Below are 17,148 nucleotides of genomic sequence, written 5' to 3' on the forward strand. Positions count from 1 at the left end.
CTTCATAATTACCACTACTTTTATTTTGGAATGATACTTCACATTTCAAGAAAAAATGTGAGATGAAACTCCTAATTTTCAACTGATTCAGTTTATTTTGAAACACCAATATTAAAATGTTCTACCTTACTTTGAGAATGAGTTTTGGTATGTCTAAGAAGAAACTTGTGGGGAAAAAAAGGACCAAGATATTAGCAATAAGCTTTAAGAATATGGAAATTAGCATCATTTGAAAACTGAAGTCTTCTGAAGAAAAATATACTCGAGAGACCACCTTTCTAATCACGGCACCCCCCCAAAATTCACAAGTATGTTTATGCTATCAGTGCCTTTGTCAGTGCTGCAAGGGGCTATTGTAAAAAAGTTATTCATCTCTCCAAGGACTGTAAATAATAAATTTGGTTTCAATCATATGCAGTAAACTAAGGCATAATGTTGTTTAGAAGCCTTATAAAAAATTTACATTAAGCATTATTTGTCTGAGAAAAAAAAAATCACTAGGCATATTTAATAGCCACAATAGTATTATAAATATTTATATACACTGCTTTCATTGAAGAAAGATTTAAGGGCTATGCTAATGAAAATGACTTTGCAACCACATATATGCATTTATTTTACATTCACACTGGATTAGTGTATGTGTTTCTAAATTTATTAGTACACCATTTTCTGATTGAGTACTGATAAGATGATCAGTTTAGGTCTATAACACGACCAGTAGAACTGAAAAGTCTGATGTGTGCCAAGACGAAACCGCAGTCTGGTTATCCCAGGGCCTATCAACAGGAAATTGTATGCTTTGGTTACTGCCCTACTGGCTTAACCCATCAGCTTCCAACACAACAGTGTTGCTCTCAGTAGCCCCAACCTGTATGCAGCCATCTCCAGCTCTACTTCTCAACTGGATGTCCTTTTCAGTTCCAAATTCAAGCAGAAAACACACACCACCCTCATGCTGCCTACATCTTCAGGCTTCTGGCCAGTTTTTCACACAAAAGTTTAATTTTACCAACCTCACACGTCCTTTTTTACTCCCTTAAAACACGTTTTGTACCATTATGTCTAATATGTTGCCTCTTCAGTGCAGTGGAGTAAAATTCTGTTCAGAGAGACATTTTGATGGGAAAAAAAATAGAAAGCAAGATATTGACCAATTGGGCTCAGATAACGCCTTTTCCCATTACATATACAATGTATGATTCAGCTTTTTTGCTAAAGGGAGAAAAAAAATAATACCTAATCCACGTGAAGTCTGCTGTCTGCAGGCTGTTACTATAGACCCACAAAAAACTACTGTACAAGCAATATGGCATGGTATGCCTTTATGCATCTTAACACAGTGCATCCACTGGTGATTGTTTAAGCTCTCTAAAAGCCTATACATAAAATACCAGCTCTTTGAAATACTTATAAGATGTATGAGAAAAGAAAAGGAAAAAAATATAAAAAGTATATTTCTGTGATGTTTCCTCAACCTGATTACTTTTTATATTTATATGAAGAAATATTACCTAATACATTATTTTGCATATGCTTGAACATTAATTTTCTAAATATGGCATGCAGTTAATGACAACCATCTGCTCAGACTTCACTTCTTTCTCTCAGTCAGTCCACTTAAAATTAACATCCACAGTTTTTGCAGAGGCAGTGGAAATGATAAAGTTGTTTATACTTTTGTATTCAATTTACCATGAATTGTAACCACTTCTGGTTTAGATAATGTCTCTGAGAAATCAAGTAAAACAAAGATACAAATCTAAAACCTTGTGCTAAACCTTAATTCTTCAGACTATGCATGATCTTGTGTAATAAAAGCATATATTGCAACTTTGAGCAGAGACACCCGTAAAGCTTTAATTCTAAGCTTGAAAACTAAAATTTCCCAACCCTTTCAAAGAGGAAAGTACAGTTTAAGAACAATTAAAATAAAATCACTAACCTGTAACATGGCGCGCATCTCAGTTGCATACAACTGCTCTTTTTTAAACTTGCTTTTAGAAAACACCAAGCTTATATAACTACATGGAATCAAAGAATAATTTAGGCATGAAGGGCTTGGTAGAGGTCAGGTAGTCAAATCCCCTGCTCGAAGCTGGCTCAGCTGGACCAGGTTGTCCAGGGCTATGTCTGGTCAAATTCCGACCATCTCCACAGACAGCTTGCCAGACACCTTATTCCAGTGCCTGACCACCCCTGGGAGGAAACATTTTCCATGGTGTCAAATCAAAATGTCCCATGCTATGACACGCACCCATTCCCCTTCTTGCTATCACTGTGCACCTCCAAGAAGAAAGGACTTAGACATCATCAGCAAGTCCAACTCTAAATAACAGGAAAGGCCAAGTTGTTTCTCTGGTCTTGTTCCTGCTATGTTGCACAAATTACCCTATAGTTTCCACTGAAATGTGCCATCATTTTTTTCATAGGACTCCCACATCTTTTGAGGCCCAGAAGATGAACCACAGTCCATATGAAATAAAACTGTCTTTGTTAGGATCTTTCCCTTATCAGGAGAAAATCTGCATATGCTGTACTCCAGGCTGCTCTGTGGCTGGCCTGTTGGCAAGACCTGGGATATCTCATTAGTGCTAGCTCATTTATCTCAAACCACTCAACACTTTGTGGCAAGGATGTCTCCCTTTCCACTAATTCACTGTCTGTCCACAGGCTAATCATTCTATCTGTAACTTAGTTTATTCATGAAATGGGATTGCAGATATCATTTTACTTCTCCAGAGCACTCAGAAGGGAAAGGAACTGATGTTTGCAACATCTCAGATTGCACAGTTTGGAGAAAGGATTCAAAAATGCATAATATTATATTTACTGTAAGCATTAGGCAGCATCTCATGAATATGGCTAGAGATTATCTACTGAACAGTAGGAGACAGTTCAGCTAACTGACTCAGTTATTATCTTGAAGCAGAGTCCTCTTAAAATGTGTTATGGAATAAAACAGATAATTTTAAGCATTTTAACATCACAAAGTCCAAGCAAGGGCTATCCAGGCCTAAGCAGTCTGCCTGAACAGAACTAAAAGTACTTTTATTCAGTAGACATTACCCCACTGTCTAAAAAAGTTACAGTGGCCATTCTCATGGTTTAAAAAAGAAAACTCAAGATAGAATACTTTTTTATGAAATTAAGGCTCTTGTATTGTTTACTAGAACTAGGAATGATAATGTTAGTAATACAGTACAAATTTTTTCTATGATTCTCTGTACTCTCCTTCCTGGAAGAGTTCAAGAGCAAGTTGGACGGGACTTTGAGCAACCTAGTCTAGTGGGAGGTGTCCCTGGCCATGGCAGGGGATTGACTTAGATGATCTTTAAACGTCCCTTCCAATTCACACCACTCCATGATTCTATGAAAATTAAATTAAATAATAAATATGAACCGAGTGCTTATACAAGTCTGATGAAAAGTATTCATGTTGCTAATAATTTTATATCTAATGTTATAATATTAAGGGGGTAAAGAACATGTTGAAACTCAACAGGAAAAAAAGTCAGAATAAGGTGTAACGAGTATTCTGGAAGGATGCTGTATCAGAGCTTCGCATACAGATTTCCATCCCATCTTCTGCCAGGTAAATAATTGTTTTTATATTACGAATAAAAGGCACCAACTCCTAGCCTCTATTTAAGTGTCTGTGACATTCTGTATGACTTGTGAAAATGAGCCTTGCAAGGCAATCTATGTAGCAGGGCCCAATTTAGTCTGAATCTAAACTGACAGCAAATATCACTAAAGGCTATTATAATGGTCAAAGGTACTGGGCAAAAAAATGTAGTTAAAGTTATTTAGGCTGGAAAGCTGACAAAATTGAAAAAAATGACAGATCTGATAGGTTGCGTGCAAGCCGCAGAGGAATATTTTCTAAATTCTGAGTATTTTCCATGTAAACATCTTAATTTCCCCATATATATATATATATATATTTATTTATTTATTTTTGTAAAAAATCTAAATTAAATATTAAAGAAGCAAAAAAGTGCTCTACTCCTGTCGAGAGGGAGAAGCATGGCTTCATTTCATGTGGGCAGAATGCTGAGGTTAAATCTTACACTGTCTTCAACCTTATCCTCACTCTCTTATAGATACTACACAGCCAAAGGAATGCAAACTCTACAAGTACAGACTGAACAGGCAAGATTTTGCTGAAGTTGGACACTGGAGGATTGATTTTCCAAAGCCAAGACTACATCTCAGTGCATATAACAAACAAATCTATACCCAACTGGACAATCATAAATGAAACAGACCAAGGCATTAATGCAGAAAATTATAATTATTATTATAAAATATGGCTACAGCTCATTTGTCCCTCCACAAAAGAGCAAGTCTACTTTGGTGGCATGACATTTTATGAAGTTATTTACATGAAATAAATCCCAGCTAGAAGACAGAAGAAAGGAAAGGTATGCTTCCCTGAAGTAATACTTTGTGAACAGGAAAAACATACAGAAAAAAAAAATAAAATTGAGATGAATTATTAGTATTTATTTTGTATTCCTGTTTTGTTTGTTTGTCTGTTTGTTTTTCCATAATGAAACAAATAAAGGTTCTTTCTTTGAAAAAATGTTTGACAAAATTTCTCCAATGTATCTTTTTGTTGTTTTCTCTCCTATACATGAAAGTGGTTTGTTTGTTAGTGACACATAACAAACATATTATTATTACACATCCTTAAAACATTAATTAATAAGAGCAAGCATATGATCACAAACTTTTTCTTTTCTTTTTTTTATTGACATTGTTAAGAAAAACTTTTTACTTACCCAACATTTTCTGCATCTTCATCACACTCAGCCCTATATTTGCAAACTCCACATTTCGAGTGTTTTCTCTGAACTTCTGTCCCAGATCCTTCATACTCTAAAAAACAAAAGGTATTGTTAGTAGAAAGCATGATTTTCATATTAAGCTCTGATTTTGTCTGCCTAAATTAATTTACCTTCAAGTATATTGTCAACATGAAGTTATAGTCATGTATTTATAATGAAGCTATTAACCTTTATAGTGCTCCCTCTTTCAAAATCAGGCAATTAGAGGTTGGTAGAACTGTAACAATGACAAGAATGCATCCCAGGAAATACAGCTGCTTTATTAATTGGCGCTTCCTTTATTGTTATTTCACTGTATTCTCCTTCCACCAAACATGCAATTGGCATTGACTTCTCCCAGACACATTTAATATGAATTGGCACTGATAACATATAAACCCCATGCCTTTTAATGTTCTTGACTATTAGGTAGAGGGGATTTGAAAGCTGTTTTCTTTGACAGTATTTAATTAGAGATATTCTTATGCAAAGTTAATTCTTACGTTTTTCCTCTTTTTGTTTCTGATGATAGACTTAGATTGTGCTCATCTCTTATATATGCTGTGGTATATTTTTCAGATTACTCTGATTAGTTGTACAGGACTAAAAGAAGAAAGTCATCTTAACAAGAAACCAGTACAACTGTTATGTCCCCTGAAAAGTAAAATTACTATCTCAAATATTTGAAAAACATCTGCACCAATCTTACTGTTGACATGAACATCAATCAAATATTCTAAAAACATCTGCACCAATCTTACTGTTGACATGGACATCAAAACCCTTAATTGAGTAAAAGAGAAATATGACTATACTCTAATTATTTCATTATTATTTTTTAAATTTATTTATTTATTTTTTTATTATTTTAACAAAGCATTAATGGATAGATTGAAAAGAAGGAAAAGAACCACAGAAATTCGCAGAGGGAGTCACAAACTGTTCAATGTATCACAGTATCATGTTCATGTAAGGCTGACTACATAAGGCTGTCAAATAGAGAACTAAACAGAATGATTCCCTTTCTCATAGCAGTTCTATGTGCTGTTGCAAGAGGAAATCAAACACCACCAATTAAAAACTTGCTATATTCTTTAAATCTAAACAGGAAAAAGAAATGACAACAGTCCTTCCTCATTTTCCTGGATGTGGCCTGAAGAAAAGCTCTCCCTCCTACCTGTGGATTGGGCTTACATGGGGAAGACTGCATGTGAGCCTCTCAAGTTAATGCCTTTCTAAAACATGGCACACATTCATTAAAGGAGGAATACATATCCAAATTTTATTTAAAAATTGCCACTGCAGGAATTATATCACCACCCTCAGAAAACTGCAGTAGAGGTAATTTTCTTTTACCTTTAAAAATCTACATCTTATTTCTGGTTTGATTTTTTTTTTCCTAGGTATCACATTCCTAGGCCTGTGTTTGGTATACTAAAGTGTCCTTTAATGCCATGTTTCACTTTTCCATGCCAGTAAATGACCCCTTACAGCTCTCCAGGTCATCACATTCATCTTTTCTCAAAATATTTGTACTTTACTTCTCATTGTTCTACCAAAGAAAAAGAAACAAAAAAGTCATGATCCGACCAGAAAACTCATTACTCATTAAAGCTTTATGGTACAAACCAGCCAGACCTGCTGATTACAAAACACTTTCAACATTTGATGTGTAATATCCTTCTGCTGTACTACTAGGATGAAAAATATTTAATCTTTCCTATATAAGCTATCTGACTTATCTCCAAATACAAACAAAAGGCTTTATAAAGCACTTTCGCTACACTATTAACATTTTGGTTTTGTAATGGAGCTATAGAAGCAACAAATATGCACATTTATATGCATGTCCTTCCTTATTTATACTTATATACACCTTATATACAGCTCTACTCACTGTAAATGCTCCTGACACCTTTTCATTTTCATAAACTCATTGTTTATGTATGCTATTCACTGTAAACTTCCCCCTCTCTGCTAAAATTGCTTTCTCTATCTTCTTTAAATGCATATGTTTCAGAAAAAGTGTAGCCTTTTTTTTTTTTCTTGTTTAGAACTTCCTGGTCCTTGTGTTTATAGAATTATTTATCTGTACATTATCCTGTTTGCACATACTAAATACATGTAAGTCGTAATTACCTACACCTCAGGTACTGTTAATTTACATCTGTCAGGACAAAGTGTAACAGAGATGAACACATCTTGATGCAACATTTCCATGTCAGACAATAGTCATTTATATTTTTTAGAATCTTCTGTAGGATGCACCAGCAGCATGAGATACTGCATATAATTTAGATTGAAATACTTCAAGAAATATTCAGCTTTTCCCACCAATACAGAACAGATAAATGCTGTGGGGTTTTTCAGCCTGAACAGGTAGCAGACATTTTCAGTACCTAATCTGTGTGCTGTTAAAATAAGTTCACTCATTACTATTTGAGAGCATTTGTACCTCTGTTGCAAGTGTCTCCAGATTGGCAATGCACCTCTCGAGAGATTGCCCCTCCCTTCTCCTTTCTCCTCCATATTTGATTGTCTCTGAATAGGTTTTAGCCATTAATTTTAATATTCCAATCAATCAAATATTCCCAGCAGTTTTCAGTAATATCAATTAGGTCAAAATATGTTCATAAATGAGCAATTCAAGTTCCTCTTGTTTATTATGCAGGCTTCTAATGTTGATGTATAGATGATTACGGAATTTCTTCTCCTCACTTTCTTTAGTATCTTGATTAATTCTGCTCTTGACATCTTAATTTCATGTTGAGTGAAAGCCCATTTTCTCTCACTTTCAGGCTTTCTTTAGTGCATTAGGTCAGCACCTCATTAATGCTCTGTCCTTCAAAAGAAATGAGGCACAAGGATGGGATCTGTGACTCCCAGTTGTCTCTCTGAGCTGCATTGCCCCCTAACACTTCTCCTCAAGTCATTATTCCTCTACAGAAGATGGCCAGCTCTATCTTAGGAGCTGCAGGGTAAGAGCCTGCAAATGGACAATTGCTGTGGAGGAACAGGCCAGCAGTAAATTGCTTCCCTTGGCAACTCATTTGTGTGCTCCTACAATTGTAATATGTCTGGTTTGAAGCAAAAGCATCAGTCTGAGTCAAGGTGAAGTTTGGTCTGCCCTGAGGCATGGCCTGGAAAGGGAGCTCCGCTATACCTATATTTATCACTGCTCACAGTGAAATGGGGGGAGCTTCTGGAGAGCTGCAGCTGCTCTGTAGCCATGTATGAATGCAGTAACTATTCCCTTGTCTGGGAAAGCCCCTCTGAAAACCAATTCTTATCTGGTTTTGGAGTACAGTGATTTTTACTGATGTGCTATCTCATGGCAGCAACTAATCTTGAAAAGATTTAGGAAAAATAGTAAGCACTGCAGCAAATTCTCTTCTGCTTTAAGTACAGAAGAAAACCCCTGAAATCATACTGACGCCCTCAGTACAGCCAGCACTGAAAATTCCTGTCAAAATTACAGTCCACAGCATCACACATTACAGTCTGCAGTTCACTCAACTGTATAGTAACTTATCCTCTCTTCCATTAATTTTTAGGGCAACATTAATGACACACTAGTTAAAGTGGAGATTGTCCCCATAATTTAAAACAAGGCTGCAAACTTGCTCTTTTGCTTGTACATAAATATTTAAAACAAGTCTTAGCCATCCCAAATTTTTGGCAAGCAGTGTCTTGATAAATTTTGACCACACTGCTGGCTCTTATACAAAAGCAATATTTACAAATGTGGAAGGCCCTGTTCTCCTATCAAACTACTCAGAAATGCCTAGTCTGGTAGTCTGGAGAGCTATACCTTGCTGAAAGATATTTTCTCTGTGCAGTACATTGTGCTGCAGATATAACAGGTATAACAGGACAGGTTGAGAACTTGTGGGTGAAAGTTAATGACCACACCAATAAAGGATAGCTTGTGGCTGGGGTCTTCTACAGGCCTCCTGATCAAGAGAGATCATAGCTGAGAAGTCCTGGCAGTCAGGCAAAGTCCCTGGTGAGTGGAAAAATGGAAACACCATGCCCCTTTTTAAAAAGGGTAGAAAGGAGGACTTGGGGAACTACAGCTCAGTGAGCCTCATCTCTGTGCCTGAAAAGATCATCTCGGAAGCAATGTCAAAGCACATGGCAAGACAGAGGTGAACTGAGGCAGAATGACTTCATCAAAGGCAAATCACGCCTGACCAATTTGGTGGCTTTGTGCAATGGAGTGACTGCATCAGTTGACAAGGGAAGACCGACTGATGTCATTTCCCTGGACTTCTGCAAGGCCTTTGACACAGTCCCACAGGACATCCTGGTCTCCAAATTGGAGCCTTTGACACAGTCCCACAGGACATCCTGGTCTCCAAATTGGAGAGAGATGAATTTGATAGGTGGACCATTCAGTGGATAAGATTGAAGGTTGTATCCAGAGAGTGGTGGTCAATAGCTCTATGTCCAAATGGAGACTGGTGATGAGTGGTGTCCCTCAGGGGTCTGTCCTGGGACTGGTACTGTTTAATATCTTTAACAATGACATATACACTGGGATTGAGTACACCCTCAGTAAGTTTGCAGATGACACCAAGCTGAGTGGTGCAGTCGATACAACAAAAGGAAGGGATGTCATCCAAATGGATGTGGACAAGCTTGAGAAGTGGGCCCACAAGGACCTAATGAAGTTCAATTAGTCCAAGTGCAAGGTGCTGCACCTGGGCCAGGGCAATCCCAGACATGAGCACAGACTAGGAGAAAAACTCACTGGGAGAAGAACTCACTGAGAGCAGCCCTGCAGAGAAGGACTTGGGGGTTCTGGTGGATGAAAAGATCAACATGAGCCAGCAGTGCGCACTTGCAGCCCAGAAGGCCAACTGCATCCGGGGTTGCATCAAAAGAGGAGTGGCCAACATGTTCAGGGAGGTGATTGTCCCCCTCTGCTCTGCTCTTGAGGCCCCATGCAGAGTACTGCACCCAGGTCTGGAGCTGCCAACACAAGAAGGATGTGAATGTGTTATAGTGCGTTCAGAGGAGGGCCACAAAGATGATCAAGGGGCTGGATCATCTCTTCTATTAAGAAAGGCTGAGAAAGCTGGGGCTGTTCGATTTACAGAAGAGAAGGTTCTGGGGGGACCTCACTACAAATTTTCAGTACTTGAGGAGGACTTAGAAGGAAGTTTGGGAGCTCAATCAGATAATGACAGGATTAGGGGGAATGGTTTTAAACTAAAAGAGAAGAGATTTAGATTAGAGATTAGGAGGAAATCCTTCACTCAGAGGGTGTTGGGGCACTGGAACAGGTTGCTCTAAGAGGTTGTGGATGCCCCATCCCTGGAGGTGTTCAAGGCCACATTAGATGAGCCCTTGAGCAACCTGATCTAGTGAGTGGTGTCCCTGTCTATGGCAGGGGGGTTGGGACTGTGTGATCTTTAAAGTCCCTTGCAACCTGAGCTATTCTGTGATTCTATATAAGCATGCTCCAGTAAAGACAGAAGCCTTTAAAATTTGATTTTGTAAGAATAGGCAGTACAGGTTTAATAAAAGGATGCCTGGTCTATTTATGATTGAGTTGCCTGAAGAGGTTGAGTTTGAAGTTGGTATCTTAATCACAGCCCAGCCACAGCAATATGTTTGCCCAGTGGTTATTATAATGAGAGTGCGTGCAGGACTTGAGGATGTGCACAAGCAAATGACTCAAGGCCACACACTGCAAGACTGCCTACCACCACTATCCTTGTTATGTCTTATAGATTTTACACATCTGACAACTCAAACTTCTATTTTGCTTCTATGCATAACCACACTGCAAATGACATTGGGGAAATCTACTGTAAGAGCTGGATCAGCTTTCATACTGCAAGACCCTCTGGCTGGAGAAATTTAATACCCGTTCTCTCCACTGTCTTGTTTCAAGTGCAGCAAACTCCTTATTCTCCAAAGGAAGACACAACAACTTCAGAGAAACCACTAGGGAAATTATGCATAAATGGATGGTGGTGGAAAATGGAAAGGACAGGGAAGTCATCAGACACCAAGTCATCCCACAATTTCAGGAAGACTCCACATGCAGTTCTGCAGGCCCTATTTAGGCTGCATAAGAAGAATCTGCTCTTTTCTTAGCAGTGATCCTGTCCAGAAAGCAAGAGGAATCTGTCTTTCTGTACCCCTGGCCCCTGCATCCTTCTGAACAGGCACTCCTGCTCCTGAAATCCCTGCTAAAGGCAAGGTCTCACCAAAACAAGGCCCGAACATTCAGGCTCTTGCCTCTGCCTTGCTGAACTTTAGCTGAAATTACAGTAATTCTTGGAAATTTTAATTTGGAGATTTTACCTAGTTTGGTTAATTTTACCTACTGGGGGTAGGATCTCAGCAGAAATAAATAGGGCTATTTGAAGTTACAGTGATACTCAGTGACAAACCATGTGATGGAATCAGCACTTACATCTCTCTAAATCACTCACCATTATAGAAATATGCCTAAAAGATGTGATATTACCTCCTATCCAGGGTGTTAATCACCATCAAGCTCCTGCAGTCATATTAAAATACATTAAAATAAATCAGTAGCATTATCACAAATTAAAATTAAAAAAAAAAAAAAAAAGAAAGAAAATTATTTGAGGTTCTAAACCATGTCTGTTTATACCACCCTGAGTGTGTGACAATTATTGGATAAGTGTTGTCCCCAGTGAGGGGAAGGAACAGATGGCAGCCTGCTAAAAAGCACATACTGTATATCAATTTATTAATTACTAAATGCAATCTGCTAGACGTTCATCACAAGATACTTTAGCTATTAGGTTTCAGAGGGATTAGAAATTCAAAACAAATTATTTTAATAATAATTAACTTAGTTATATGTATTGCAAGCATGTTATTTCCTTAGCTTAAAAGCCTGAAATGATTGGGTGCCATCTGTCTAACTACTGCATTTTTTTTGATATCAAAAGTGCCTTTTGCTTAGTTACAGACACACTATGAACAAAAGGAATGAAAAATTAATGTCATGTGCATAGTAGGAGTGTTAGAAATCTCAGCCTTGTAGGTATGTTACTATACCACTGAACCTGCCTCTTCTAGGACACTGGTTTGCCTCCAAGAAGCTGGTTTGAAAAGCCATTGGCATTTCTTAGCTGTGTGGTGGCGTGCATAATACATGCTGATGGTTTTCAACACATCCTTGCAAAGGCCTAGCTGTAACACTAAGTCAGCATTGCAACTGGCATTTGCTTGCAGTATCGAACAGAAACAAACGAAGAATCGGAGCAAGAGGCAGAAGGGCCTTTACATAGAGGGGGACAGAAAGACCTGCTCAGAAGTGAAAGTTTTGCAAACATGGGACTTGGGAACTCAGAAGAAATAGGGCTCTCCTTCAAAAGTTACTGCACTATGCCTGCATGCCAGATAGAAAGTACAACCAAAAAAGCCTTACAAATAAGGATGCTGCCAGATGAAAGCAAATTACCTTTGTCACCAATATCTTTTACCAATAAATAAATAAATAAATAAATAAATAAATAAATAAAAATGGGAACCATATTTGTCTTCAAAAAGCTTTCCTTTCAGAATCAATGTTCCCATCTGCAGTGGGCCAAAATTTCTTCTAAAAAGGTATCTTGTGATTGTTAAGTCTGAATAGATTTTAGAGCAATGGCTCCAATTTCTCTTAGAGTTGTCTCACTTCTAGTTGGGCAATGTAGTTGTGGGATCTTTTTAAAATATTGACAGAATATTGAGTTAAAGCAAGACTGAAGGCTTCTGAGCATAGAGGGCACTTCATCTTAGTGACAGGGCTTCTGCCTGGCTAGGAACGTTGACTGAAAGCTCTATGCATTATGAGAGGGCATGAAGATCACTAAGATGACTGCTCCTTTCTTGGACCTTCTTGGCTACTCTCAAGTTGTAAAACTGAGGAAAAAAAGCTATTTTCACATAGAAAGTTCCTTGAAGAAAATATGGTGAAGGCTTACCCTTATTCATATTCATGTAATCCTATGGAAGTTAATCTTCCTGAGGCTACTTTACTGGGTCAGGACAGTTCTTTTTATAGGGAGAATGTGGCAGGTTCCACCAGTAATAAAATTCTTAAAGGGAAAATTCATGTTAGAAAAAGCAACCTGTGGCATGCAAGCAAGACATTTTTCTCCGGTATGTACATGTGGCCCTTTTTTGTGCCCTGATCTATCAGTTGTGGAACTACATCCAGCAGGCCAAATAGTGTTACAATTTACTGCTGGCAGAGATGAATATGAATCTGAGACTGTGGTTTCTCTTTCACCAGTTCTATCTCAAACAGTAATAAATCACAGATTAAAGAAAATGGATCAGGAACCATGTTTATGAATGTGTTCTTCAGAACAAGGAACTTTCAGAATAATTCATATGATGTTACTGTGAGAAGCCCATATCTTAGATGCAAATCTAATGTATCCCACAGTTATCAGCTGTGACCTTAACTAGGAGACATTTGTAGGGCTGAGTCCCACTCTCTGATGTTGTTTTCTGTAGGGGTGAAACATAATGGTAGAGCAATGAGGGTTTTGAAATTTCTCTCATTTCTGAATTAATAATGCATACTATTCTTAGAAGTGGCATCAGGATACCCATTGCCACAAGTGATCAACAGCTTGGTTTCATAACTGTAATTTTTATTATGCTAATTGAAGGTTCAGACTTCTGGAATAAGCAAAATGAGTAATTTGATTGCAACTCTTTATGAATACTGTGCTGTCAGAACATAGGAAATGGAAATTGTTTACCCAGCAAGTCAGAGGGCAACTAGACGATTCTGTCACCCTTAAAACTGATGTTCCTTTATTTCATTCAGTTGTACTGAAAAAAATCTCCCAATCCTAATTCTTTTACTAAAATCTCCTATCTTTGTAACTGTAAATATGATTTGGGAGAGAATCTGGATCAGTAGTTCCACAGTCTTTAGCATTTTTGTCACGCATAACAACTTCTAAGACAAGATATTGTCTGAAATAGTCTTTGAGGAAGAGGTTTTTAGTGTGTGTGTGAGTGTTTGTTTTTTAATCAGTTTTAAATATACTTTTTTGACATTAAAATTAACGCATTTAACATCATGCAGCTTTGGAGTAGGAGGGAAATTCTGCATGAAGTCAAATTTCAGAATCATTAACGAGCTTGCTATGCATCTGGAAAATGAAACAGAACAACGTGAACCACTAGCACAAATCTCAGCCGCATGGGAGGCATGCAGCTAATTTAAGCAGAGGAAACTGTCACCAGCAGATCTGTAGCAACTACAGAGCAGAATCCAGACACTTTCCCAGTTCTTTGCTTCAGATTTAAAAATCTACCAGCAAACAGTACATCTTGTGCAGAACAATGACAGTGCTTCCTGAACGTGTACAAGTAGCTACACTCATCCATTTCGTATGTGCAAGCATCACTGGTGCATGCACAATCCCACTAATTGCATGTATAGGAAACAAAGCAAACACCGATTCTGTGATTAACATCTGGAAATGTAAATCCTAAAAAGAAAACAGAAATTTTAAAGCAAGCTTGTTCACGCACTTGCAGGATCTTGCCTCACTTACACTGCTTTTTACAAGCAGCATCTACGTCTAACCCACAGGGCATATAACCTACTCAACCTGGTCCCCATTTGTGCACTCTGAGCCAAGAGTATGCTATTAAACTGTAAAGCCTGGGTGATTATTATATCTCAGCATGCTCTGGTTTCCTTCGGAAGAAAATGGGGAAGGGTGGGCCAGGAAGGATTTTTGCTGTGCTCGAATCAGTCCTGTAGCTGGACTTTCTCTTCTTGGGATCCTGAATAATGTAATTCCTGCCTCAACAGGCTGAGCATTCTTTTCAAAATATGTTTTAATTCTAAATTTCCTTAACGTGTAATACATCTTTGATGTCTTTAATGTCTTTTTGTGACACTTTTACAGTTACTTGAATAATGGAATAAAAACACATCCAGATATGAAAATATTTTGAGAACAATAATGATTTTGAGTTTTTGGCCAGAACAGAGGTCAATAATCAAAGTAACAGTAGATTCCATCCTTTGAAGGATCCAGGCACAGAAAGTGACTCAATGTACTGAAGACTAGACAGACAGTTCTGTAAAAGTACTACTACCAGTTTAGTGACAAAGGTAGATGGGAAAAGCAGTAGTTCACTGTATCACTAATTAGGCCTCGATGTATCTAAAGAAAAAGAAGAAAAAAAAGAAAAAAAAAAGTCCCAACTGGCAAGACTTACAATTACTTGTAATTTAAAATATTTTTTCTACCTAAAATTAAGAACCATACACAACTTTTTTCATACTGGACAAAAGTGGGAACACTTCATTTGGCTTGAAGAAATGAAGGACTAACATCACAAAACTGCTGAAGGAAGTAGTGATAGCAGGTACGTTGTCCCTTTTTTATTCAATACCCAAGAAGAATACCCAAGGCACTTGCATGAGGTAAAGGGAGCCAGATACAATTCTTCTCTCTCTGCCCAAAGTGAACAGAATGTGCATATTCCGTCCCCAAGACGATGCACTAACCACTTCTACAAGGCAGCCTGGAGAGACCACCAAATCTCTTCAACTAATGCTATCCTATTTTGCATAAATAATTATAATTCACTGGCACACTGAGTCACAGTTAACAAAGCCCTTCTGAAGCATGCATCCTTTCAACCTCCAGCCTGTCTCCTTCCTCCAGCTCCCTTTATCCCAGGTTCAGTTGATATTTTAAGTGAGAACAGCTACAAAAGCAGAAGCCAAGGGAGATGCTGTTTGGGACTCTCTTACCAAGAGAAAATGTGTTAAATCTCCTGCCCCAAATCAAGCAACAAATATATATGAACTTGTATTTTTCATCTCATCAGTGAGTAGCCAACAAAAGACAGAATGTTCTGTCCTACTTTTTTCCAAATTGTTATTAAAATAGCCCAAAGAATCCCCACATCTGTCAGTCATCTACTCCAGACCAACACAGTAAAATTTACAAGAGACTTAATGGGGATTTTTGTATCTGATTGGAGAAATACTACAAAAATTTCCAACAGCATTCAAGCATTTCTATAACTGTAGCAAAAATAAAAGTCGGAGGTGGGCTAAATTACTGTCATCTGTCTCCCATAAGAAGTGCATAGTAATACTGAGGCAAGCAACTTGCAGCTTGCAGGGAGCAGCTGTAGGGGAATAACAAGCTGGGTAACAAAGTGGGAAGCAAGCAGAGCTGGGGAAAGAGCATGATGCAAGCTCAGGAAGAAAAGCATCAGAAGAAAATCACCAGTGAAGGTAACACGAGGCAGTGCTTGAGCAGAAAATTGGTCCTTCAGGTACAGCTCGGAAGAAAACAAAGCAAACCAAAAGAAAGCACATGAGAATGGCTGTGTGCTACCAGCAGCCCACAAATTTTCTGGTAGCAAGTTATTAAAGCCATGGGAAATGCCTTGCCTTTTTACATTAATAAAAGAAAAGAGCTAGCTCCTGGTTTCTGGAAAGTTAAATGTTGTGCTTAATCACACGGTGATCATTGATCATTTACATTTTCACATAGCTGCACACATGAGACTTCCAGTATTTCAAACTGTACTAGATGGGTTGAGGTAACACAACATCGTGTCACTTAGAGATAGGACCTTGCATACGAAATGGTAGAGTTCACTATTCTTGGCGAGGCCAGGAAGGGAACCAGTAAAACCACTGTATTGGACTTTCGGAGAGCTGACTTTGGGCTGCTCAGGACACTAGTTGGTGGAATCCCTTGGGAGGCGGTTCTGAAGGGCAGAGGGGTCCAGGAAGGCTGGGCGCTCTTCAAGAGGGAAATCCTAATGGCGCAGGAGCGGTCTGTCCCCATGTGCCCAAAGATGAGCCAGCGGGGAAGAAGACCAGCCTGGCTGAACAGAGAACTGTGGCTTGAGCTTAGGAGAAAAAAGAGGGTTTATAATCTTTGGAAAAATGGACAGGCCACTAGGGAGGACTATAAGGATGTAGCGAGGCTGTGCAGGGACAAAATTAGGAAGGCCAAAGCTCATCTGGAGCTCAATCTGGCTACTGCCATTAAAGATAACAAAAAACGCTTTTATAAATACATCAACACAAAAAGGAGGACTAAGGAGAATCTCCATCCTTTACTGGATGCGGGGGGAAACTTAGTTACAAGAGATGAGGAAAAGGTGGAGGTACTCAATGCCTTCTTTGCCTCAGTCTTTAGCGGCAATACCGGTTGTTCTCTGGATACCCAGTACCCTGAGCTGGTGGAAGGGGATGGGGAGCAGGATGTGGCCCTCACCATCCACGAAGAACTGTTTGGTGACCTGCTACGGCACTTGGATGTGCACAAGTTGA

General features: G+C 38.5%; 1 protein-coding gene across 1 annotated transcript in view; it reads right to left on the minus strand.

Moving 5' to 3' along the window:
- TMEFF1 (transmembrane protein with EGF like and two follistatin like domains 1) overlaps window positions 1-17,148 on the minus strand; it is a 123,860-nt gene that overhangs the window by 22,261 nt on the left and 84,451 nt on the right. Inside the window, exon 5 of the mRNA XM_038173723.2 lies at window positions 4,788-4,884. Coding sequence (XP_038029651.1) covers window positions 4,788-4,884 — 97 coding nt within the window. The remainder of the gene's footprint in view (window positions 1-4,787; window positions 4,885-17,148) is intronic.

This window comes from Anas platyrhynchos, chromosome 2 (assembly GCF_047663525.1).
Source record: "Anas platyrhynchos isolate ZD024472 breed Pekin duck chromosome 2, IASCAAS_PekinDuck_T2T, whole genome shotgun sequence".
In the NCBI taxonomy this organism is placed as follows: Eukaryota; Metazoa; Chordata; class Aves; order Anseriformes; family Anatidae; genus Anas; species Anas platyrhynchos.